The following is a 26,932-nucleotide window of genomic DNA, read 5'->3' on the forward strand; positions in this document are numbered from 1 at the left end:
GTTAATGCCTTCGTTTGGAGGGATGGTGGGGCAGAGAAATTGCAGGGTAAAGGGATGGATGGCATGGCTTACCCAGCTTATCCGTTATTGCTTGCGGGGAACAAAGCAAAGTTCTACTACATTTATTTTGTCTTACTGAAATTCAGATTACGATCCATTTTTTGGAACGTGACGTTTCTAGCTTTATTGGAATATAATGGACACATACCGTTGCGTACGTCTGAGGTGCCGATTTGATACGTGTATATGTTGAGAAATGACCAGCATGGTAAACATCTGTCGCTTCAGCTACTTGCCGTTTCTGTCTGTGATGCAAACATTTAAGATCTACTCTCTTCGCGACTTTCAAGTCTATGAACCAGCACCGTTAACTGTAATCTTCACGTTGTGCATTAGATCCCCAGAACCTATTCATCGTCTACCTAGAAGTTTGACCCTTTAACCGACATATCCCCGTCTCTCCCACTCCCATTCTCTGCAAACCAGCAATGTCCTCTCTGTCCATGAGTTTGGCTTCGTATTATCTGGCCAAAACAGCCTTTGACTTTTTCTGTCTGACTTATTTCACTTGGTAAAATGCTCTCAAGGTCCCCCTATGTGGTCAGAAGGGTTTCCTTATTTTTTATGGACGCATAATATTCCACTGTATGTATAGACGGCGTTTTCTTTATCCGTCTATCTGCCAGTGAACACTTAGGTTGTTTCTATGTCTTGACTGTTTGAACAAGGCTGCAGTGAAGATGGAAGAGCAGATTCCTCTCCAAGAGAGTGATTTTATTTCCTTTGGATATATACCTACAAATGGGATTGCTGAATCATAGGGTAGATCTGTTTTTACTTTTTTGAGGACCCTCCATACTATTTGCCAAGTTAGCTGTACCAACTGACATTCCCACCAGTGGTGCACAGAGGTTTCCTTTCCTGCACATTCTCGCTAATACTTACCTCTTGTCTTTTCGAGATCAGCTATTCTAACAGGTGCGAGGTGACGGCTCATTGTGATTTTGATTTGCATTTTACTGATGATTAGTGATACTGAGCATCTTTTCCTGTACCTGTTGGCTATTTGTATATCTTCTTTGGGAAAAATGCCTGTTCAGATCCTCTGCCTATTTTTAAATTAGATGATTTGACTTTTTTTCTATTGAGTTGTGAGTTCCATATATATTTTGGATATTAACCCCTTATCTGATGTATGGTTTGCAAATATTTTATTCCATTTTATAGGCTGCCTTTCATCCTATTCATTGTTTCTTTTGCTGTGCAGAAGCTTTTTTTGTTGGATGTACTTACTTCCTTTTGCTTTTCTCACTTGGGCCTTTGACGTCATTGCCAAAAACTCATTCCATAAACCAACATCTAGGAGCAATCCTGAGAAAGAAGAAAAAAGCTGGGGGAATCACACATCCTGATTTCAAACTCTATTACAAAGCTATAGTAGTCAAAACAGTATGATACTGGCATTAAAAACAGACAGATGAACCAATGGACCTAGAAATAAGCTCGTGTACATGTAGTCAACTAGTATTTGACAAGGGAGCAGAGAATATCAATGGGGAAAACAGTCTCTTCAATAAATGGTGTTGGGAAAACTGGATATTCACATGTTAAAAGAAGGAAATTAGATCCCTTTCTTACACCACTCACAACAATGAACCTGAAATGCATGAAAGACTTAAATATAAGACCTGAAACAGTAAAACTCCAAGAAGAACACATAAAGAAAATGTCCTTTTATCCAATTGTGATCATCTCCAACTCAGGGATGTGACTTCCCCCCATTCCAGCCCCGCAACACTGAAAAACACATCTGGCCTCTTTTCACTGCTTACACATTGTTGGGGAAAGGTGCCTGCAAGTCAGCCTCAAGGAGAAATTGTCATCATCCTTTTTATGTACTGAGGCAGAATCTCAGTTAGTTGAGCCCCTGTCAAGTTGTAAAGGCTGACATTTGCTAAAGTGAAGTGAGAGGAGCATGAAACTGGGTGATTCAAATCCTGGCTTCATATTTGCTGAGCCGCTGTTTATTCTGCAAAGAAAGGGATACTCCTACCAGTGTACCTTTCACATTTGTTGTGAAAATTATAAATAAATAAAATAAGTTCTTCTCACACATAGACGGGCACATAATAGACACTCAATAAAGGGTATATATATATATTTTTAACACTTGCAATAGCAGTTGTACCTGTCTGCCTATCAAGAAGTTAGGAGACAGTGCCGGACACATATTATTGGTCAGGAATTTAGTGACTCTTGTGTATCTCCTTCACAGACAGTTTCTGCCTAACTTAGCAAGTTTACAGGTGAGAAATGCTGTAGATGAGATGTCTTTAAAACCTGGGCACCGTTTGCATTCTGGAACCCCAAGAGGTTCACACTGAATTGAACATGATGCTAGTAATGTGTCATTCTTAATACCTGGTGGGGGAGCTTATACTCGGGTTAACTGAGACTTTATTTTCAAAGGAGAATCAGGGGACAGAGAGATGTACTGTCAGAGCTCCAGGGCCCTCATTCAAGTCGTGCATAGATGCACCAAAGCCTGGAGACATCAAGTGTCCCTCTTCTTCCTAGGGTTTTAAAGATCCTGTATACCGAACAAGACGGAAGTACTTTGCTGACATTGCCTACAACTATCGACAGTAAGTTTGCTTGTGGGGGGTTGGGGGTCGGGAGCAGACCCAGCCTTGCCTGCCTCTCCCTTGCCCAAGGTTGGGAAATACCATCATCTTAGAGAATCCTTACCTGTGTGTGTGAGTGTGTTGTGCATATGTGCGCATGCGCGCGCATCCACCTGTGTGTTTAAACCCTCCCTTCAATAACACACATTAAAGAATTGCCGCTAGACAAAACAAATTATCCACTGCGCCAGGGCCCAGCTCTCTTCCCAGCTTTGTTGTGTAATTATGCAGTGATGTCTGAAGTAACTCTAAAAGGCCTTAAATAAAACAGCCTCTGGTCATGAAACCGGGAAGAAGGAAAAAGAGAATCGTTTACATTCAAGTAGGAGTGGCTGCTTTACTGGATCAGTGAATCACTAGAGCCAAGCCTCCAGGTTCTGCTTTTATCTGATCTGACCCAGATGCAAAGGGCAATTTTAGGAAGAGTTACCGTTTTTCTCTCTGGGGTTCTACGCTCCTCCTCTACCAAATGTGAACCAAAGGAACACGCAAATGTCAAATATGTTATTTAAAAGGACGAGAACTGTTTTGCTACTCTAAGTCCTCAGGAAGCACAGAAATATTTCTACCTTGAGAAACTTAGGGGACCTGAGCTCCATTTCTGAGCTTAGGGTGGGACAGAAGACGGGCATGAGAACAAACCATCAAGATGTTCGGAACCCTGAGCTGCTGATACTTACATGGCTGGAGAGAGTCCAGGGGAGGTAAAGGAGAAGCTAAGGCTCTGGATACCCAGTAAAGACCTACCTTCCAAAGGGAAGGGCTTCCAGAGAAAACGAGAAAACGCCCTTCTCTGAGTGGCTCCTAGCAATGGGAGGACCCAGAACAGTGCTGACCTTAGTCAGAGCCAGGCCCCCCTGGACCTTGGTTTGTGGCGAGCAGGAGACGCAGAGGAAGATGGCCTCTCTCCTCCGTCCCCGCGGTGGCCCCAGTGCAGTCAGGTGGACACCATCCATCCAGGGGCGGACAAGCGTCCGCTTCAGACAGTCAGTTGTAACGGGTCTCATTCATGAGCCCCTCGCTCTACCTTGGGCTTCACTAAATGCTTTGTTCATGTGATTTCCTTCCGTCTTAATCCCAATTCCCCATTTTTCAGGTGGGAAAACTAAAGCTTAACATGGTTCAGTCACCTGCCAAAGTCATAGGATTTGTAGGTGGCGTGGTCTGGTGTTGCCCTCAGGCTTGTTTAACTGCAGAGGCATTCTCGACCAGGTCCCGGAGTGTCTGGGGACCCGTCTTCTCCATATAAGCCAGGAGCTGCTCATGAGCTAAACTCACTCCTGCGTGGGATTTGAGGTGAGAAACTGGTCCCCCTCAAGCTCTTTTCCATAAAAATGTTTCAGCTGATGGAGAAGTGTGGAATTGGTGGAATGCCTCACCATTCTGGATGGTCATCAGATACGTTAAAGCAGTTCTGGAAAACTATCTGTAGATGGCTGGTACTGCGAGGAATACCAGAGGTCTTTTCCACCTTGTATAGATGAATCCCAGATGGTTAAGGGGTGTACGCAAGGTCATGACTCATTAGGGACGGAACTTGTCTTCCAATTCAAAGCCTATTTCTGACCTCAGCTCCCTCTTTTGAGCTTCTGATGCTCTTTACTATCCCTTCCTTCTTTGCAGTTGTCTTTTCGCTTGGGGTCTGGTACAGTTGACTCTCATTATTTGAGGATGACTTGCTTAAATTTATTTGAGACCCTCTCCCTTCCCCAAGCTTGGGGGCACTTTCTCACTTGTTCCCAGACATGCTCAGAGCAGGGAAGGACTGGAGTCCCCCTCATGCATAAGCTGAGGTCAAATAAGGCAACACTGCCTGCTTGGTGCCGCTTCTCGGCTGTCAACAAGTGTTCTTTTTGCAGTCTCTTTAGAGCCACGTTTGTTGAATTTGGGGGTTCTTTTTATTGGTAATTTTGCTGTTTAAAATGGCCCTCCGGTGGATCTCTGAAGCACTGTCTGGTGTTCCCAAGTGCAGCATGGCTCTGACGTACCTAATGGAGAACATGGGTGATAATGCACTTCCTTTGGGCCTGAGTTGCAGTGCTATTGGCTGTGGGTTCAGTGGGAATGAATCAATCAACCATCTATATTCAACAGGGTATCTTTAGGCAGAAGCACACACAAGGAAGGCTAGGTTCTATGAGTTGCGAAGAGTCTGTATTTTGCTAAGGAGAACGATTTCGTGTTCACTCACTCAGAGATCATGGTAACTTCGTGGACCAGAACTGCTGCAAATAAGGAGAATCGAGTCTATTCCACTCTCTGCTGGTTTCCCTCTTCCTTTCTGAGGCTTCTTCTCAATCTCCTCCAGCCTCTTTCCTCCTACCCAGAAACTGTAATGCCTTTCAGGACTCAACTTTGGCCTTCTCCCTCGGGCTCTGCCATCCTTCCTGCCAAAGGTCCCACTTTCCAATCGCGAGCACCTTCCCACTCATCATCCCACATGGGGATCAAACTCCTGCCTATTGAGTCATAGAATCACAGGATCTGTTGATAAAAGGTGCCTACTGTGTTCTAGGACCCAACGCCAAGAGCTAGACCAGCAGAGTCCATGTCCCCTGAGGGACTGTGGAGAAAGACAGGCAATGACAAAAAGGACAGTAAATGCAATAAGTATTACTAAAATCAAAATGTGGGTGTCATGAGGCCATCTAATTAGAATTTGAATGCAGACTGGGGGAATAGGCTAGGAAGAAGCAACAGACTGAGAATTGAAGACTGAGCAAGAGTTTACCAACGAAGAGAATGTGGATCATGAATGAGAGGGTGGGTTTGGCTAGAAACAGGACTTTTGTTTTGAGCTGTGTGTGTTTTGGGGCCAGAGCTCATTACTCTAGACAGTAGGGAAGCAGTTCAACCCTGCTACTCTTAGCCACCCCCTTCTCTGCCCGTCCCCATGCCATGTTCTGACTCTCCTCCCTAAGAATATTTAACAGCAGTCTTAACATATGAGGTTGAAGAGGCACTGACAAATTGCTGTTGTATTTGGGGGGCACAAAATTATTTGTCTTGGTAATAATTACATGTGTGGGGGCTTGGGGTAAAATAAAACTGAAAAAGGAAAGTTATACCAGGTTCTGGAGTACCTTGAATGCCATGTTTGGTGAGTGGAATAATTCAAAACCAGTGTCTTCTCTTTAACACATTTTTTTTTTTTTTTAAAGAGGGATACCAATGGCTTTAACGGTAACTCATTTTGGGCCAAAGGGATAGTCTTCACAAAATATCATCATGTATTTTACTTAATGAGATCATGGTTTGATAAAAAGAATTGACAATATATTCAAAGACTGAGGATCTTGAAGAACTTCAGGTCTCTTGGTGGAAAGAGAAGATGGAAGAAAATGTGCCAAGGTTAATTCCTAGGTAGACCATGGAAATTGGGGTGTGTGTGTGTGTGTGAGTGTGTGTGTGTATGTGTGTGTGTAAAACCAAATTCTGAAGAATTTACTACATCAAGGCAGCATTTTACACATTGATGATCACTGCAACATTATAAGGTAGGTTTGATTATCCTTGTTTAGAATATATGTATGATTTATATTATCATATGTGTATGATGTATATTATCAGAGAGTGACAAAAACTTGCCCCAGGTCTCCCACCACCTGGAAGCTGCAAGAGTCACCACTCAAATTCTAGTCTCCTGCCCCTGGGCCATCGATGTCTAAGTTGGGATGAGCTGCTCCAGCAACTAAGTAAAGCGCACAGCCTCCCTCCCCAGACTGTAAGGCTGGGTGCTGACTGGCTGAATCTGCGGGGCAGCTGAGGCAGAACCTCAGACAGGTGTGTGTAGGTGAGAGGAGGGCTCCACAGGGAAGCCTCACCTCCTTGGGTCTTTAGTCACATGGCATCTTCTCAGCCGGGTCTTCTCCAGTGTCCCACGTAAGATCAAAACCGCAGCCTAACGTTCCCCATAGGTTGCCCTTCTTTTCCTCCCTCACACTTACCATCTAACAAAATTGTGCAGCTTTTCTGCCCCCTCCCCCCACTAAAAACGTAGGCTCCAAGAGGGCAGGGATGTTTCTTTTTTATGCAGTAAAAATGCTTAACAGGAAATCTAGTTTCCTAGCCAATGTATGAGCATACTGTACAGTAACAGTGACTGTTGACACAGTATTGTCCATCCAACCTCTAGAAAGGAATCATCTAGCATAACTGAAACTTTATACCTGTTGAATCACACCCTTATGTCCCCCCCCCCCCTCCGCCATTGGCAACTTCCATTCAATTCTGCTTCTGTGTCCTTGATTCTTTTACAAACCTCATGTAAGTGGAATCACACACTACCTGACCTTCTGTAACTGGCTTATTTCACTTAGTAGAATACCCTCATTCATGTCTTTGCATGTGGCAGGAGTTCCTCCTTTTTACTGCTGAACAACACTCCATTGCAAAGGACTTTTGACAGTTTTGTTCAGGGCTGCATTGCCAGAGCACTGTGCGTGTTTAATAAATATTTGTTAAGTGAGTGAATGCATGGATCTAAGAGACCGCAAGTTAGTGAAGATGAAAAGTGCTAAGTCAGAGATGGAGCTGGGCGTTGTGTCTGGAACCACTTGGAAGGCAGCTGCAGCAGCTTTTGATTGTTCCTGGGGTGAGGGGTGGGCTTTAAACTTTTATGTAAGTATACACTAATGGATTATAGGAATTTGTATTTTTCAGCTGCAAGTCAGCTCAAACAAAAAGTGGGGATTTTATAGACTCCAGTAAGTGAAAAGTGGAGTAGTTGCAGCACAGGTGGCTTGGGACCCAGCATCTCATTCTCTCTCCCTCCTGACTCTGGTGTTCCCCAGTAGTGGCCTTACTCTCAGGAACTGGCCTCATGTCTCTCGGAGATGGAGCCCAGCACCGCCAACCCACCAGAGGTTCTGTCTTTTTTCAACAGAATCATCAAAAGTTCTCTCTCTGAGTCTCCTTGGCTCAGATTAGGACATGGGCCCATCTCTCAGCCAGTCACTGTGGCCAAGGAAGTGAGGCACTCTAATTGGCCAGGCCTGGTCACGTGCCCATCTCTGAAGGCAGGAAGGTGGCATCTCCCCATATCTGAACCTCCAGACTCAGAAGAGAGAAGGGTGCTTTACTGAAAGAACCAGAATGAATACTGAACCCCCGGCAGCGCAAATGTCAACCAGGGGGACGTCTGAGTGCCCAGAATATTATTCTCCTGAAAATTTGTTGCAGAAATAGCAAATACCTTTCTCTTCAGAACAGGAATCCATTGTAATGGTAATTACCAATTATCCAGTGGTATTATTTGTCAGCACCAGTGTTAGGTACTTTATACATAGCCTTTCACTTAACTCTCCTCCACACCCTCCAGTGCTGCTTGTTCTTAGCACAAGGGCTATACAGACTAAGCTCAGAGAGGTTCACTAAGTTGCCCAAAGCCATTCAGCGAGGCAGTGGTAGAGCGAAGCAGTGAACCCATCTCTGTCAGTTTCCAAAGCCTCTTTTTTTTTTTTTTTTTGCCTTTTCTAGGGCCGCTCCCTCGGCATATGGAGGCTCCCAGGCTATGGGTCTAATTGGAGCCGTAGCCGCCGGCCTACACCAGAGCCACAGCAATGCGGGATCTGAGCCATGTCTGCGACCTACACCACAGCTCACGGCAACACCGGATCGTTAACCCACTGAGCAAGGCCAGGGATCAAACCTGCAACCTCATGGTTCCTAGTCGGATTCGTTAACCACTGAGTCACGACGGGAACTCCGAGCCTCTTCTTTTCTTGCATCAGCCTGAACCAGTGGTGCATCTCTAGGCAAGGGCTGACCTGAGCATCTTTTCACAGTCCCTACACCATCACAGAAGCTTCTAAGCTTGTCTTGCTTTCAGTTCTTCAGCAAAAAATTGGTCTTTTTCCCCCGATCCCTGCCCATCTTTTCGTGGAACATAACAATGACTTTGCCTTAATGTCCTTGGAAGAGCTACAACTCTGAAAGGGCAAGAGGGACCTAGTTCCCTGAAGTCCTGAAGATGATCCATGATTCTAAGGTAAACAGCCTCGCCCTGTCCCAGACACTGTGTACCCTGTTAGGAAACAGGCCTGCAGCCCAGAGAGCGGTCACTGGTCTTTGAACTCAGGCTCTGTTTGCTTTTCATTTGTTTTTGCTGTTCAGAACACAGCTCCCTCTTAGATGGTTTTCAAAAGGAACTTTCGAACTAATGACTCTCAGATTATAGCGTGTCACCTGAGAGCTTATTAGGATCTAGATGCTTGGGCTCTCCCCCCCACCCCCCCGCCCCGACAGGTTCAAGATCTGGGGGCAGGTCCAACACATGTACTTTAACAAGCTGCCCGTAGTTTTGTTCTGTCATAGCCAGAGATGCCAGGTAAATGGATCTGGATCTTAGACCCAGCATGCATTTAAATACCTTTATAACTTCTTAAGGGCAGAGATATCAAATCCAGCAAGTACATGCCCACTAAACAAGGGATTTGAAACTCATGGTGCACATAGGAAATGCACTTTAGCCCATAGTTAGAAGTGCTTTCATTGACAACACAAAACTCTGTATTGTTTTATTTGAACTTGGATGCCTTTGTTTAGAAAGGGGATGCATTCTTCACTTTTCCCAGCCCCCACCCTCCTCTAATCTATACCTGCTACTTGACATATTTATGTTACAGGCCCTTGAAGGCAAGTGAATTCCCATACTGGGTAAAGAATAGGAAATAGGAGAGCAGAAAAGCCAAGTGAGGAGTTCCTGTGGTGGAGCAGTGGGTTAAGAATCCCACTGCAGCGGCTTGGGTCACTGCAGAGGTGTGGGTTCAATCCCTAGCCTGGGAACTTCCATATGCTGCAGGTCTGGCCATGAAAGAAAGGAAAGAAAGAGAGAGAGAGAGAGAAAGGGAGAGAGAAAGAAAAGAAAAGCCAAGTGATTTTCCAAAATGAGAGGAATTCCCTGGTGCTCTGAGTGAGGTGAGAGCTTGTATTCTTGCTTAACCACATCACGTGAATCCTATACCAAGAAGTAGAATTTTCCTCTTTCGCATAACTTATGAAATCCACTGTTGTCTGGGGGTGGTGGCTCTCAGACTCTGGCCCCATCTCCTGCGGAGGCTCCTTCACCCTCTAGTCTGCACGGACCCTGCCGCAGACAAGTGTTTCCTGTCTGTATCCTAGTGGGCAGCCCATCCCCCGAGTGGAGTACACAGAGGAAGAAAAGAAAACGTGGGGGACGGTGTTCAGGAACCTGAAATCCTTGTATCAAACCCACGCCTGCTACGAGTACAATCACATTTTCCCACTTCTGGAAAAGTACTGTGGTTTCCACGAAGATAATATTCCCCAGCTGGAAGAAGTTTCTCAGTTTCTGCAGTGTGAGTCCACATCTGGGTCAAAAGGTTGAGGGCCGGGGGAGGGGGGGGCGCAGGGTAAAGGGAAGAAAGTAAATTGAGGCCGAGGTGCGCGTGAGTGCGTTTGTGCTGATGCAGGAAGACAGATTCTCCCAGGAAAACCAGAATTTCACTGTTTCCCTGCTGGGCTCTGCCTCCCCTCAGGCCCCCACGGTTAGTCTACTGCCATCCAAGAAAAGGCATTAGCTGTGGATTTTGCCATTTCCATGATCCTGAAAAGTACTTTATTTTTTATTTTTTTTATGTTTTGTCTTTTTGCCATTTCTTGGGCCGCTCCCGTGGCATATGGAGGTTCCCAGGCTATGGGTCTAATTGGAGCTGTAGCCGCCAGCCTACGCCACAGCCACAGCCACAGCAATACGGGATCCGAGCCATGTCTGCAACCTACACCACAGGTCATGGCAACACCAGATCCTTAAGCCACTGAGCAAGGCCAGGGATTGAACCTGCAACCTCATGGTTCCTAGTCAGATTCGTTAACCACTGAGCCACAATGGAAACTCCTGAAAAGTACTTTATTTTTTATACTCAAAGCCCAAAGTGACTAACAAGTCTGGGTTCTCCCTGCAGCTCCTGCTGTGCTACGAGCTGGCTGTAGGGTGTGTTTGTGTAAGAAATGTACTGTTTGTGCCAAGAGACCTGAGGCCTGAGTCTGTGCACCTGGTACGAATCCTGTCTTGACCCTCTCTAGTTGGGAGAACCAACCGCAGTTTTGCCACCTGTCAAGTGGGGACTGTTAGCCTTTTAGCCTTTCTCATGGGGCAATTCTGAGAAAGAAATAAGATACTGAACGTGAAAGCAAAGTGCTGCACACTGTGAATGGTAGGGACTCATTAAACTGGGGCAGAACTGGAACCAGAGTAACTCAGTGGCTAAAAAAATTACATGATTGGGTTGACCTGCTCATCATTTCCAGGGGAAATACGTGTTTTCCTTTCTCCCAAGAGGTGTTAATTCAGCAAAACCAAAATAAACAGTCAACTAATGCCTATTCAGCATCTACTGTGTGCCCGGTAAGATGAGGGGAAGTGGGGAGACAGATCACGGGCTTATATAAATGGCGTGTTCTGTGCCTCTGAACTCTGCCGAGATGACATGGACAGCTCAGGGGCAAGAAGCCAGGGAGGGACGTGGTATCGGGGATAGACTGGGCTGGGGACCTTCTGAATTCCTTCTGTCTAGAGTCTTGACTTCTCAGATAAAGAGAGGAACAGCAGCCCAAGCAGAATGAACTTCAGCCTGAAGGTCTAGGGCATATTAAGTGGAGGAACAAGGGGGTCTTAAAAACATTCTTTTGCTAATTCCCCATGTGGCTATGGCCAACAAGGAGAAGAAAAATCAGTAATACTAGCAGTTGGGGAGGTATAGAGTAGTGATTAAGGAAACAGACTCTAAAGCCAGACTGCTGGTAGCTTTGACCTTGGGCAAGAGCCTTAACCTCTGTATGTCTCAGCTCCCCCGTCTGTAAAATAGAGATAATAAGAGCATCTACTTCCTAGCATTATGATGCAGATTAATTCGTTTATGCAAAGTGCTTAGAACTGGGTCTCACAAATATGGTGTCATCTTAGCTGTTATTATCATGGTCACTGCCATTACTCTTCTCCTCCCAAGTTTGAAACAAATGGAGAGACATATAGGAATCAGAGAGGGGCGATCAAATTTATTACTGATAAAAGCTCCTTAGAACAGGTGGTATAGATGTGCAGCCAAAACGGGCTTCTTAAGATTTTACCCCTGGCCTAGGTAAACTTGCTTACCCACTCACTGGCACAGTGTAGTCCATCGCCTGGTCAAGAGCAGACCGGGCTGTGCTCCTGTCTGGGCAGTGAAGAAAGACCAAGGGCAGGAAGGGTCCAGTTGAGAATGTTCCTTTCCTCGTCTCAAATGCTGCAACTGGAGAAGTCACCGTTGCTCGTGGCTTGTACTGTGTGAACCATGTGAGAAGCTAGCAGTGCTCCCTTCATACTCTTCCCTCCTGGGCGGCGGCATGAAAATTCCCTCCCCACTCTGAAAACGTGAGAAGGAGGGAAGCAGGGTTCCACCCTGACAAACAATAACGAAAGCTGCATTCATCAGCGGTTTCCCAATTTCCCATGTGCGGGACTCTGCGCTACGTATGTTATATTGATTAGCTCTTCTGATTCTCCTAGGAAGTACCTATCCCATTTTGCACATGACGACACTGAAGCCCAGGGAAGTGAATTGACTCAAATTGCCCGGCGAGCAAGTCCTGGGACTTGGATTTGAAGCCAGATCACCTGGCCTCAGCATCCAGGCTCCTGGGCCCTTGAGGGTAGCACTGCCCTGCCTCAGGGTCCGCAGGCCCCGCAGGCCCTCTGCCATGGGCTCTGAGCTTTTTCTCCTTTGCTTCCAGCTTGCACCGGTTTCCGCCTCCGACCTGTGGCCGGCCTGCTTTCGTCTCGGGATTTCCTGGGTGGCCTGGCTTTCCGAGTCTTCCACTGCACTCAGTACATCAGACACGCGTCCAAGCCCATGTATACACCTGAACCGTGAGTACTGTCCTCCTGCCACCAGCCACCCGCCACAGCGAGCACCATCGCTCCTTGCTCCGGGAACAAGGCTTGGGTTCACTGTGGGCTGGTCCACACCACCAGTTGCCTGCACTGTTTGATGACAGCACGGTGAGAGAAGTTCATCTCCCCTGGGGATTTGCCCGGTCCAAACAGATGGTACTGAATGGAGATTTAGGCATCTTGTGGATCAAAGGTTCAGATCTCCTCTGAATGAAAGAATGAGAGGTCACGTTCCAATCCCCAAGAGACTGTAGGAGTCAGCGCTAAGAAGCGTCCAGGGGGAACAGGAGCAAGGGATGGCCAGGCCAGCCCCCCACCTCCTGAATCCGCACCTAGATGACTCCGATGTCTCGCTGCCTGGATTGGGCTCGGCTGGAGTAGAGGATGACTGGGCACATGCTTCTTACCTTTGCACTTAGATCTCTTCTTAGCCAGACAGCACTTAAGCAACTTCTAGAAAAAGTCAGCAGGACATCCCAAATGATCTTTCCCTGCCCGCAAAGTTCATTCCTATAAATTAAAAGGCCTGTTCTCCATAACCTGGCACATCAAGTGTTCAATAAATGCAGGTTTTCTTCTCTGACCAATGGCTGCCCCTCCGGAAAAAGAGAGAAACATCATCATTATTAGCATCGTCACCGTCGTCATTGTTACTATTTAGTTCCCAAGAGGAGTGACCGAGCGTGTTTTATCTGCCCAGCATGTCAATACCAAGGAGAGGATTTGGGATGGGAGGTGTTTGTGAGCCACAGTTTGCTCTGGGGCCTGGATAATGTCCCTCAGGACACTGGCTCTTTGGTTCTGCATCCTGCTGGGCATACACCTAAGACCCCTTGGCTGCTGTGCTCTGCCCCGTCCTTACTTCTCCCTCCCCTTCTTCCTCTTCTCTTGTACCTTGTCACGACCGACCCAGGCGCTACACAGCACTTATTCTTAGGCATAAGGTTATAAGAAGGAAAGAGTTGCTTTCTCTCTCCCCACCCATTCTCTGCACAGAAAGCCTGGGTCTGCATGGCTTATACCCTCCTCCCCTCTAAGCTCTGTGCTTTCTGTTTTTCAGTGACATCTGCCATGAGCTGTTGGGACATGTACCCTTGTTTTCAGATCGCAGCTTTGCCCAGTTTTCCCAGGTGAGGAACTGATCTCTTGAGCCTTCTAGTTGTCGGGCTGAGACCTGGATTGCTCAAGTAAATTCAGTCTGTGGAGGGGGTCCTCCTGTCGTCTGCAAGGCTGGAAACCAGGTACGGTTCTGTGATCCCATCATAGATGGGTATGTGGTCTCGTGGAGCTGGCTAATTATTCATCTCAGGGACCCCAGAATGGAACTGGGACCCAGTCATCCTCTGAACTGTATGTGTTACCCACTCAGCTATTCTCACGTGTGTAGTTTTAAGAGCTTCTTCATCCCTGGTTACTTCTGATCCCCACGCAGAAGCAACCGTACCTTCTTTCACATTCTCCCAGCCGCTTTCCCCTTCTCTTTAGGGCCTTTGGCACTTTCTACCTTGCCAGGCAGTCCTTTTTGTATGTGCTTTAATTGAGATGGCATTTGCTAAGAATCCAGTGCCAACAGCCTGACTCAGAGTTGGCAAAAAATTACGAGCCAGTTGCCTTGCCACCGTCATCAGAGCAACAGGCTAGCCTTTGTTTCATCTATCACAGTGGCGAGTGGGCTCAAACATGCTTTTTTGGATGAGTGAAAAAATCCTACCAACTCTCTCCTGGCACTGAGAGGCCGTCCCAAACCACAGGTGGGTAGCTGAGATCGGGGGAGAGCTGAATGATGCAGCTGTGTGGCCTGAGGCAAGTTGCCAGGCCACTCTGTGCCTCAGTCACCACAGCTGTGGATCAATCACACAAAGACCTTTCGGATAGGCTTCTTCCTCACGAGGAGGAAGGAGGCTCAAAGGGATGCCCCATGAGCTGAGGCTGGGCCAAGGATGAATTTCTGAGTGATGGGACTGTGTGTGAATTTCATAAGCATTTTCCCTCGGCTGAAAGAAATGACTTCCTTCCATTCTTCAGTGAAGAGTGAACCAAACAGAAAGCAGAAGAAGTGTCACCCTAGGCTGAGGCTGTTGCTGACCAGCTGACCTTCAGAAGTGTGGTTCCTGCTGCTAAGATGTCATTGATTGCTGGGGATAGCTTTAAAACCAGGGTGTGTTCCTATGACCAAAGAAAAATCAGTTTTCTCCCTTGGGGAATAGGAAACTTTTTATTCTTAAAACCAGAAGTTATCCTGTCCGGTCAGGGGCTAAGTGGCCATCCCCCCTCAAGCCATTTCCATTCGGGGGATCCCCACAGAGGAGTGGACCATTACCTGAGTCCTGTAGACAGAAGCCACTGGGTCCTCAGTGTTCATGGTTCCAGCTTGGACCTGGACAGTTCCAAGGCAGGGAATCATTTGGAAAGTTCCCCGAGCACATTCCTTTTTGATCTAAACGCAGAACTTGCGTCTCACTGGAGTTCGGGATGGCGTGAGGATAGAGCACGTTGGGCCCCTTGTTTTAGGCAAGGTCTGGGCTCACGAAGAATGGTGACAATGAGAACAGGCACCATGTCAACTTTGGACCTACCGATGACTTTTGTTAGACTCAGGCTGGTGGCGTGTTCGGCGCAGGCTGGATGGAGCAGAGATGGGGAAGGGGCAGGAGAGTGGAGCCAGGCTAAGTCACTGTCGGCATTTTCTCAGCACGTACTGGGCTTGTCCAGGGAAGGATACAGAGAGGAAGACCAGGTAGCCTCTTGCTTCAAAGTGGGCCTGGTCCTTAGTCCTCCTCTCTCTCTGTGCTGCTGCCATTTGTTACCTCACCCAGTCTCACGGCTTTAAGTACCGTCTCTACTCTGATGATGAACACATGCTTATCTGCAGCCCACACTTCAGTCCTCAGACTCAGACGTACTCATCCAACCACCTGCTCCACATCTCCGCTTGGAGGTCCACTAGGCATCTCCGCTCCTCCCGTCCCACACTGGACTCCCAATCCTCCCACTGAAACCGTCTCCTCCCACAGCTCGCCCTGTATCAGTTAGTTCTTGGCGATTCTGTCTGTGCAGTTGCTCAAACCTAAAGCAGTATCGACGGCTCTCTGGCAGAGCTCACACTCAATCTTTCATAAAATTCTATGTGTTTTACCTTCAAACTATGTGTGGATTCTTGCCCATTGCCCATCACGACCGCTGCAACTTTGTCTCCTCTCTCACTTCTCACGCTGGTGACTGCAGTAGCCTCCTAACTAGTCTTTCTCTATCCTTGACCCCACGGTCAATGCTCACACAGCAGCCAGAGTGATTCCTTAATGATACACATCCCATCTCGCCACCCCCGCGCAAAGCCACACCATGGCTCCCCATTTCACTGAGAGGAAAATCCTAAGCCCTAAAGTAGCCAAAAAGGTCCTTGGTGATTGAGCTCCAGAACCCTCTTTGATAGCACCTGCCACCCCCACACCTTACTCTGCTCTAACCACAGTGTTGTCCTTCCTTATTTGAACCAACTGACCTTGCCCTTCCTTCAAGAGATTTTTTTCACCAGCTGTACACTTGGTCTTCACAGTACCTTCCCTCATAGGTCGGCAGAGTCAACGACCTCACTTCCATCAGATATCACCTTCTCACCCCTTATCCTGAACCCTTATTTACAAATCACAGGCTCACCCCATCCTGCTTTCCTGGGACTCGGGATTCCCCTGCCCCTTTCTCTTTTTGTTTCTTCTTTCTTAAAGAACTTATCACCTTCGAATATATCTATGTATATGCTTATTATTTACTGTCCGTCTGTACCCACCATTCACAAGGTCAAGGGTCTTTATCAATTTGGTACACCGCCTGCCACATAGAAGGCATTCAACAACTATTTTTGAAATGAATTAATATAGTAGGACTATGCAAATACTTCTGGAATTAATTAATGCATATAGTAGGTTAATTCATATATGTATCATATGCATTCGTATATGCATATATTTGTATATTACACTCTGTCCAGCGTAAGGCTGGGTCAGTGCTATAAAAGAGACAGAGACCACTAGGGGAATTCTGCATTTGGAGCTATGATGAGACGCGGTCCATGAAATCTCAGACTCTCCAGCTAGGTATATACTTGGACAGATGTTATGCCCGTCTCTGCAAGTCTCCTGTCATGTCTTCAGGGTACATGATTAAATCTCATCTAGTGCTCCAGGAAAGCTCCACTTGAACTCTGCAAGAATAATCACTGAGTGGAAGTCAAAAGACGAAGCTTTAGACACAACCTACTGTGTGACCTTGAACAGGTCATCTCTTCTCTCTGGTTTTCTCATTTGCAAAGTGAACATGAGGGACCAAGTGATGGAGGAGGCTTCCCCCAGTCCAGAGCTCTGTGATTCTCTGAAGCGTGGTCAAGGAAGACTTGACAAAACGATCAGAGTCTACCTGGGCCCTTCTGAAGGCATCTAACCACCTATCCCCTTCCTTGTGGTCAAGTACAAGGCTAGAGCTGAGGGTAAAAGTTGAAGATGGGCAGACTCCAGCTGTGCCAGTGACTGTCTTTCTTTCTCATTACAGGAAATCGGCCTCGCCTCTCTGGGGGCACCTGACGAGTATATTGAGAAACTTGCAACAGTAAGTTCCCTCTCTCCCTGGTGGATAGTAGAAGCACCTCAGGTCTTTGAAGCTTTGCTCCTTCCCTGAAAGCCAGGTCGGTTTTGGGGGAAAAAAAAATCAGGATGCCCTGGGTTACATCCGCACAAGTGACATTTCACATTTTGACTTCTTAATGGTTTGATTTTTGAAATCAACAGCATGCAGATGTTTACATGTAATTTTAAACACACGGTCTTGAAAACACCAACAGGCTGTAATGATAGCCGCTGAGAATCCCTTTCGTGTGTGGGAAGTAGTCTGGATTCACAGCTTTGAAGAGGGAGTGGAAAATGTACGCTCTGCCTTTACTCTGGAGCCGGCGTTAGGACCCTTCCTTTCTCAGGCGCAAGGTTGCTCTTCCCTCTAAGCCAGCACTTCCTTCTTCCCGGTGGATGTGGTGACCTTTACACATTGAAGCAACGGAGGCAGCCGCTCCGCACAGCAGCTTTCCTTCCTGCAGACCCCTTTCCAACCTGAGTGCATCCTTCCCCGCTCTGAGCCGCAGTCCTTATAATGTGGAAGATGACAAAGAAAACCCTATGACTAGGGGTCAGACCTAGAAACCCCTAGGGGAAAACCCTAGAACTAGGGGTTGCAAATGAATGCAAATAGATGGTTAAGATGTATCCATTTCGAAGTTCATGAATTCAATTTATCCGAAGGCCCCAAACCCCAGATTCTTTCACATGGACCAGCTTCTCTGAGACCCTGGCAAGTGGTTTTTGCTTCCTCGCGTCTAAAAATGGGTACAATTGTTTATATTCTGCCCATCTCAAAAGCATATCACAAGGATCTTGAGGGTCTAAAGAGTTAAATTTGTGTGAACATGAGTGTTTGAACATCCGATGCTGTAGTGAAGCAAAAAGCAACTTTGAAGGAGGCCGCAGAGCTTGGTAGACTCTCTCACTTATAAGCAAAAAATAAACTCAAATTTAGAGCATCATGTTACCTGCTGTCACAGTAATAAAAAGTACTCATCACTGACCTAACTTCTGAAAAAAAAAGTTCTTAATATTGATATACCGAGCTGGGAACAGTCTTGGGGTCCTTGCTCTGCCTTTGCATTGCTGTGTCACTGTAAACATGTTGCTTGACCTCTCTGGGCGAAAGGTTTCTCATCTGCATTTGAGGAGGTCACACTGACTAAGTTTGGACAGCCTTCCCATGTTTCCCATTCTCCAGGGCAATCAACAGACTTAAGTAGAAACACACCCCTAATTGTCTAAGCCTGTGACTCTCTCCAGAAGCCAACTGGGCCTTGGCTTTCTCTCGGTCCTATTCAGTAGGGTGATGCCAGAATTTCAAGACCATATTTCCCATGCCAGTTATCTAGGACATGGTGGACTGGGAGCTCTTGGGAAAAAAAAAAAAAAAAAAAGGACTTGGTTATTGGAGAGGCTAAAGGCAGTGAGTAACAGGGTTGTAACACCGATTGCTGGATGGTGGGGATGTTGAATAATAACCTCCAAACTGAGAAGGAGCTTGGAGGCCAAAAAGAGGAGCCAGCAACTCCATGAAATCCAATTGTGACGTTTACTGTGGGTGACACACCCGCAGGCAGGGTTGGGTGGACCATGACCCAGAGGATTCACAGACACACTTTGCCACAAAAAGGGTACAAGAGATTTTGAAAGGGCCAAAGCCAAAGGCAGAGTCTGACTGCTAAAGGAGAAGCATGGCCAAGTGGAACCAGGGCTCTTTCCTCCCCCCGGGGGTGGTCTCATGACCGTTATTCCTTGAGGGCCATTGACCATCTATGTCAGAAAAATGCTTGTATCGGATGAGGCTTTATATCGTTTTTATATCCGATGAAGGCAAGGGCAAACGTCAGTGGGGAACTTACCTGGTCAGAGCGCGCTCCCTGTGAGGAATGCTAGTCAGTCATGCAGCAAGGAGAGAGGGGTTAGGACCGCGGGCCTAAGAGGGAGCTGACAAAATGGAGTCAGTGTGGTTCGGCCACACAGCTGATGGGATGGCCCTCACTGATTCCGTTATGGCCCAATTCCCTTGCCTCTCACTAGGGAGCATGACGGGATTGTCTGGAAAGCCCCACCCACGTAGGGGAGCACCTCACACCAGTCGATGCTGTGGATAAGACCACAAAAGAGGTGGAAGAGCGCCTGTCCTGGAGACAGTTGCTTGTCTTCTTGGGGGTATCCTTTGGGGTTTCCTCAATATTCCTTCACTGCTTCCCGTCACATCTTGCATTCAGCCAACTCCTGATTCAACAGGTGACTGGATAGGGTAAGACAGAGGACACAAAACCGTGACCCCAAGTCAAGCTGATTCAGGCCTACAGGCCTACATGAGCTCCCACCTCGGGCAGTCCTGTCCTTGGTCCTCGGTCATCTGGTGCCTTTTCCTTCCTTGGGACGTGCTCTCAACTTGACTTTCCATTTCAGATTTACTGGTTTACTGTGGAGTTTGGGCTCTGCAAGCAAGAAGACTCCATAAAGGCATATGGTGCTGGGCTCCTGTCATCCTTTGGTGAATTACAGGTATGACCCTAGCAGGAGCCAAGGATGGATTTGAAAGCAGTGGGTAGAGCAGACCATTCTTTTATCTTTGTGCCACTGAAACCCATTTATACCCACTTTGAAATTTAACCTGGGGGCTTCTTCTTCTCAAGTGATTGATCTCCTAGGGGCTAAGATGGACTATGGGTATTAGAGATAGAAATGAAAAAACAAGAAGTTCCAGTTGTGGTGCAGTGGGTTAAAGGATCTGGCTCTGCCACAGATGTGGCTCAGATTCAATCCCTGGCCTGGGAACTTCCATATGCTGTGGGTGTGACCATTCAAAAAAGGAAACTGAACCACAGACACACAGATCTCCAGGGCTGCAGGGCCTCCTGAGCCCAAGGTTGAACTGTGTTTCAGGATTTATGCAAACACAGGCCAGAAAATGCGGTTGGCTCCCATATGTCCACGGACCGCCTTACATGAAAACGACCAGGGCAAATTACTCCTTTCTATCTGGACTGTTGTCTTTAGATGAGCTATGAAGGTTATCTGGTCTACGCCAAATAGTTGAGTACACTGCATCTGGGCTGGGGTGTGGAAGGACTCAAGATGACATGGGAGGGGATGCACAAGCGGCCTCTGGGATGCGGTGGGGACCACCCGCCCTGACTTGACCATGAAAACTTTCCATTTGGGGCCGGCAGTATTGCTTGTCAGGTGAGCCAAAGCTCCTCACTCTGGAACTGGAGAAGACAGCTGTCCAGGAGTACACAGTCACGGAGTTCCAGCCCCTGTACTACGTGGCCGAGAGTTTCAATGATGCCAAGGAGAAAGTGAGGTGAGCTGGTGAGCAGGATGGGGCAGCAGCTCTTGGGACCTCCTGACATTATCTGGCGCCCCTGATCTGTGGGTGGTCACCCAGGAGAGGGGACTCTAGTGCCCACAGCAACAGCGTGCCCCACACAGGGTTATCTCCCCAGCGTCCCCCACCCCCGTCCCTTTCCCCTCTGTCGCGAGACATTCCTCCCTCATGGGGCCCCATTTCATGGCTTATTGGCTAAACACACCGACCCCTGCAGACAGCCCTGCCACCTGATCCTTGCTCAGTGCAGCCACCCAGGCCACACACTAAACTGTCCTAGGTACCGCAGAGGTCCTCCTATCAAATCCGCCCCAGGACTCTTCTAACCTGCAAAGTCCCTTGTCACTTTACTCTCCCAGATGCTTGTACAGCTCGCTCCCCCACTGCCAACAGGTCTTCACCCACATTTCAGCTTCTTCACGTGTCTTTCTCTAACCAGCTTATTTAAACCACCCCCCAGCCCTGTCCCCACAGTACTCCTTATCCCCTTCTGGATTTCTTTTCCTCCTTAGCACTTACTAATGTCTCCAGTCTTACATGATTGAAGGCCATGAGGATAGGGATTTTGGTCCTTTCTGTTTCCCGCTCTCTCCTGCCCCTGGAACAGTGCTTGACAGATAGAAGGCACGTAGTAAGTAATTGGTGAATGCATTAGTCTCACAGGCAGTTCAGCAAGAGGCTGATGGGGTGGTACCAGGACTCTGAGACCCTCAGCCCTCCGAGAGGATGGCCCTGCCATTAACCTGCCATTCACCAGGAGGAGTGAGGCCAGGCAGAGGGTCTACTTAGACATGGCACCCATGATACCATTTTTTTTTTACCACTTCTTTTTTTATATCTCATCAGGGATAGATAATAAGCATTAAGGCATATCTGCGAAGCTAGGCATGTCAGCCTTCAACACACTGGGCTTAGGTAACCAAAGGTAAAATGCTAGTGAACAAATGATCTTTGTTTTGGGAGCCTAGCCTTCTTCTATCCCCTAAAGATGCCACTGCCATTCCTGGGACCTTTTTAGGGTTATGGATTTTAGTGGATTCATGCATTGTAAGTCATTATAGTAACAGGTAAGATGCCTAATACCTATTCTGTACCAATCACTGTTCTTTTTTTTTTTTGTCTTTTTGCTATTTCTTGGGCCGCTCCCGCGGCATATGGAGGTTCCCAGGCTAGGGGTCCAATCGGAGCTGTAGCCACCGGCCTACGCCAGAGCCACAGCGACGCGGGATCCGAGCCGCATCTGCAACCTACACCACAGCTGACGGCAACGCCGGATCGTTAACCCACTGAGCAAGGGCAGGGACCGAACCCGAAACCTCATGGTTCCTAGTCGGATTCGTTAACCACTGCGCCACGACGGGAACTCCCCAATCACTAAGTGCTCATTTCATCATGAATGGGGGTGCAGAAGCATAGCAGGACTGAGTAACTCCCCCAGGATCGTAGAGCCGGTAAGTGGCTAGCCTGGGGTTTGGACCCCGGTGGTGGAGCTTAGAGGCAGTACTTTTAACCGCCTTGTCACACTGGGATCACATGTGGACAGGCCCGTCTGGAGACAACTCCCTAACCCAGGAAGTTATCAGTCCCAGGCCAGCAGGGGAGACCTTTCCAGGACTTGGGCCCCTCAGGTCTTTGAAATCCCACCTACTTTGCTAGTGTCCGGGGCCCAGAAGAAGTACCCACAAAAACTCCCATAGGCTGAGAGGTGACCCACAGAGCCAAAGAAATTTCTAAAGAGCAAGGTTCCAGAGCATGTCTGGGATAGTGGTAGAGCATCCTGCCTGAAAGAAACCAACACCAACCATTTTCAGTTTCAAGATCCAAGTTCTAGCAGAGAGTTTGGTCGCCCACCCACTTCGGCCAGGGGGGGGCTGGGCCTGAGACTGACAGCCCAGCTGATGTACATCCAGTGGGCTGGAGGTAGGCTCCCCGGAGCAAAACTGACGTGCACTCTGGGAATAAGAGGAAGAGCAGACAGAGGCATGGGTCTGTATTACCTGGTTCACGTCACCAGCCAGGCTGAGAAAGCTCTTTCCAGAGAAGAAGAGAGGGCGAGAGGTACTTGCCCTTTTATTCTTCGTGCGGCCCCAGTCACGAATAAAAGACCACCCCTGACACTCACAGAGTCCTATGCTTGTTCCAGTCTTACGGAAGAATCAAGAAAGGAGGTGCAGAGGAACCCCTGCCCACGCCACGAGGGCTGTGATCGTCACATTGCAGGATTGGAGCCCAGGCAGTCCGCCTCTGGAACTCGAGGGTCCGGCCACTAAGCCGCACTACTCTTGCTGAACTTGGATGGCCTTCTAGCCTCCCTTAGAACTAACTGTCTTCCCGGTATCCTGCCCTCACCAGGAGCCACCCCAAAAACCTTCCTTGGGATGTCTTCGCATCTTTGAGGCCATGTGGGGATATCTTGTTAATTACGTGGTCTGACATCTTGCATAAGCCCCTCAGGGTGCCTTCCTCCCAGACCCGGGAGTGATGCATCTGGAAGGCAGGACCGTGGAGAGCCCAGGCCAGAGCCGGACTACCTGTGTCCTTTCCTAGCTCCACAGTGTGTTGCCAGTATGACCTTGCCCGTCCCTCAGTTTCCCCATCTATAACATGGGAATAGCAATGGGTACCTTCCTCCTAAGTCTTTATGAAAATTAAGTTTGTGATGTCGGCTGCTAAGACTATAGAACAGTTAGGACTTGCTGCATGCAGTTCTTGGTACACATGAGGCTCAATCCATGTTAAACTTCATTAATGGGGTTTTTAACTATTGGGAACTGTGCTTCTCTTTGTGATGATGGTGCAGCATCTCAGAGCTTTTTTTTTTTTTTTTCTGTAACATTCTTTGGCTGGATTTTACTCTTTATTTTATAAGAATTTTGGCCTTACTACCTTCTGGGCTTTTATTGTAAGCCGCTTCTGACGTTTTGGAGGGAGATGGTTAAATAAGCGTGTGTGTACACACACATAGTCACACCTACCGCACAGAAAGGGTTCCCAAGAGGACCTCACTAAAACGCCACTTCACCTCTCAGCCTGGTCCCGAAGCCTCTGTTCTAGTAAGGTTTTACTGCTAATAGCTAAGTGAAATGCCACTGCGAAATCTTCGAAAGTTATTTTTTTCCCCAAATTGTGTCCTCCTCTCAGATCTCTGGTTTTGGTTTCAGGAACTTTGCTGCCACAATTCCTCGGCCCTTCTCAGTTCGTTATGACCCATACACCCAAAGGATTGAGGTCTTGGACAACACCCAGCAACTTAAGATTCTGGCTGACTCCATCAATGGTAAGTAACTTCTACCCTTTGAGGCCATTCTTCCATAAATAGAAGATTGTATACCTTTACCATAGGGACAGTAAGAAATTTAATGAATATGTCAATTATGAAAAAAAGTATCTCCGGGGAAGAGACTGATTGATTGAGAGAACGAAACGTGGCATAAAGGCCAGAATTTCCCTGAATGTCCTTTCTTCTTTGAGCTTCCCAGAGTCCACCCCGCGCCCCAGCATCGGAACAGCTTCCCATCCTGGCTACTCACTTGCTTGTTCCTCTTTCTCCTTTGCATTTTTATCCCCTTTCCTCTAAAGTGTCCACTGGATCCTGCTCTGCCTGGACCATCAGTCCCTAAGAGAGAGATTCCATCTACTTCATTGACCATATGGTAGCTCATCTATTGGCTTTTGATTCTTTCTGAATGATGAGGCGATAATAATAGTTGCTCTTAAAGCAGCACAGTGTTATTATGTTCCCTGCTGAATTCTTTCTGGCCTTCAAACTCCCCTCTAGCAACACTGACACTGACCAAATTTTAGTCCCCATTTTTGCCCCCGGCTCCTGGCCTTTGCCCACACAGTTCTTTTTTGAAATCGTCTCCTTACCAGTGCCCCCCCCCCCGCCCCAGTTCCTCTTTCAAGTCCTTCCCAGAGCTCTCTTCTGGGAAGCCTGGCTCAGGTGTCCCCCTGACATACTGGCCTTCCAGTAGAGCCCCCTCTCAGAGCACTTATTATATTTTTGGTAATTGTGTATTTGTTCACTCGTCTGGCTGCCCATCTAGACCTGAGTGGAGGGCCATGGCAGGTTGGCTGTAACCACGGCCGGCGCTGCAGGGCAACGGGAGATCCTGGAAGAGGGCAGGCGCGGTGTAACAAAACACACAAGACTCTCTCACATCCAGAAACTGGGGGGACCAGGAGGCACTCTGTTTCGCAGAACAAATGCCCCTAGGCTTTAGCCCACATGACTTTTATTAGGGAAGGTGACATAGGTTAAGGAGCAAAATCAGGTGCAGGTACTGATAAAGCTCTCTTTGTGGCTGTGCTTTTGCATGTGCGCCCAATTTGTTTACTGCAGAATTCCGCAGGTTCGGCCGTCTCCAGCATCTCCCCCTTTGTTATTTATTTGTTGCATAAGAACAGTCTTAGTACATTTTGATTGCAGAGCGTTCACCTGGTTTCTATGGATCACTCCGATTCTGCAGACCATGTCCGCAGCAGGTCTCCAAGGGGAACGGTCACATTCGGGGGGGCGGGGGTCTGTCTCCATCCTCCTGGGAACCTATCACCCCAGCCTTCGGTCACATGGGACAGGGCGACGGTGCTCTCTTCTGTAGCTACTTCCTGCTGGCTAGGGGCGACGAGTACTGGGTGGCTGGACATGGTAGGTTCCTACTATAGAGACTGGGAAGAAAAGAAAAATAAGATTCAACAGAGGTTTGGAATTTAGGTTGATACCGGTACTGTTGAAGGAGGAGTGTAGTTTCATCTAAGTAGGTCTTAATGTTTCGTGTGGTATTAGTACCTAAATAACAGGAGCTCTCGGTCCTTATAATGTTGTCTCCTTTCTGTTGTTTTAAGAGGAGGCCTTGAAGATGTGAGGTTGAGCTGCCAGCTGATGCTGCTGTGAGAACAACTGGTGGCATCAAGTCTGACAGGGCACATAAACCTTACGTTTTCAGCACTAGAAGGACTTGTTTAAAATCACTCCCATCATATTTCCTAGCATCACCTTGGCTGTCTGACCCACAGCTACTCTATTCTGCCTTTTCTCTCTAATGCCCGATGCAGATGCCACTGTAAATGATTTGTTTTTTTCTAGATATGAGAAGATGCAGGAATTTGGACTCATAAAAATCCTCACCTGAAATCTAACTAACTGAAGGCCGGTTCTGTCCATTTTCCCAGAGCACAGAGTGCCCCACTCCTGGTCTCCATGCTGAGCTCTGCTCAGGGGGTGCTGCGGGTCGGCAGCTACCAGGGGCTCATGTTCTACTCTATGTAGAGGCTGATGGCAAGTGCCAAACTTCAGTTCACAGGGCTCCCCCACGGTCATAAATCCACCATAGTTTTGGGAGGCGTATCATCATCATCTCGTCCCACAGTGCTAGGCAGGAACATTCCTAGATCTGGCAAAGATTTCACTGATAGGCGACTCCGTGTGTTATTACTAGATGAGGCCTTATGAACAGGAGCCAAAAGTCTCTGGACCACCTATCTTTCTGGTCTGCTATGGTCCAGGAAAACATTCCCACTTGTTGCATCTTCCCATATCCAGAGATCACTGACCTCATATGGAACTGTTTATCATTTTATCAGAGACTCAGTTACAAATTTGGCAATGCAAGAAATCGCAATTTTTTGAAAACAGTTAATAAAAATATAGCAGTATTAGTAAAGTCATAAACACGAGTTTAAGTTAAGAGCTTTCACCCTGTTCAGCTGGCTTAGTCTTCTTATCTTTAAGGGAAATTATATACCAGCTTTATCCATTCAGCCCAATTTCCTAGTGCTATTAGGTTGGTTATCCCTAGATGGTTTAATTGTTCCCAACATAAAGGAGCCTTTAGATTTAAATTACTATAGCCTGGCAAAGTTAGAGCCCTTGGCTAAAGTCTCACTTGTTGCTGACTGAGCTTGAGTAACATTAGAAGAAAACATATTTGTGGCCTGGGTCAGAGCAGGTATTAACTGGCCAGGTGAGGGATCCCACCGAGTAACGTCAATGATAAGAGCCTTGGAGGGGAGAAACCCATCGGGCTAAATCAGAAGTAAAACAAATACCCATACCTTCAGGTGTGACAATCTTGGGGTGGTAGTCCTACTTCTGGTGTTGTCTTCTTTTTGTCCAGGAAGTTGTCTTTTTCTTAGTAGAGCCTTGTTTTAGGGTGAGTTTGAAGTCACTCTATGGACCAGTCCAATGTAGAGGCCCTTCTGAAGTGAGAAGTGTAAATTTAGGAGTTAATTTTCTTCACTCTCTTAGTGCCTGTGGCTCTTAATTCCTGATAAGAAACATGTTAGGCTGAAGACAACCCTTTAAAGGATACTTTTCCAGAATGTATATATATATATGTAGTTCCCTGGTGATCCTGGGAATCTGATATTCGCCCAGAGACAATTACAGCAATCAGCTTCAGAAAAAGCA

At 47.4% G+C, this 26,932-nt stretch overlaps 1 protein-coding gene across 1 annotated transcript in view; it reads left to right on the forward strand.

Moving 5' to 3' along the window:
• The window catches only part of PAH (phenylalanine hydroxylase), a 75,406-nt gene that overhangs the window by 44,726 nt on the left and 3,748 nt on the right, over positions 1 to 26,932 (forward strand). Inside the window, exons 5-12 of the mRNA XM_047788162.1 lie at positions 2,578 to 2,645; positions 9,807 to 10,003; positions 12,417 to 12,552; positions 13,637 to 13,706; positions 17,122 to 17,178; positions 19,602 to 19,697; positions 20,366 to 20,499; positions 23,685 to 23,800. Of these exons, the coding sequence (XP_047644118.1) occupies positions 2,578 to 2,645; positions 9,807 to 10,003; positions 12,417 to 12,552; positions 13,637 to 13,706; positions 17,122 to 17,178; positions 19,602 to 19,697; positions 20,366 to 20,499; positions 23,685 to 23,800 (874 nt within the window). The remainder of the gene's footprint in view (positions 1 to 2,577; positions 2,646 to 9,806; positions 10,004 to 12,416; positions 12,553 to 13,636; positions 13,707 to 17,121; positions 17,179 to 19,601; positions 19,698 to 20,365; positions 20,500 to 23,684; positions 23,801 to 26,932) is intronic.

This window comes from Phacochoerus africanus, chromosome 7 (assembly GCF_016906955.1).
Source record: "Phacochoerus africanus isolate WHEZ1 chromosome 7, ROS_Pafr_v1, whole genome shotgun sequence".
Taxonomy (NCBI): domain Eukaryota; kingdom Metazoa; phylum Chordata; class Mammalia; order Artiodactyla; family Suidae; genus Phacochoerus; species Phacochoerus africanus.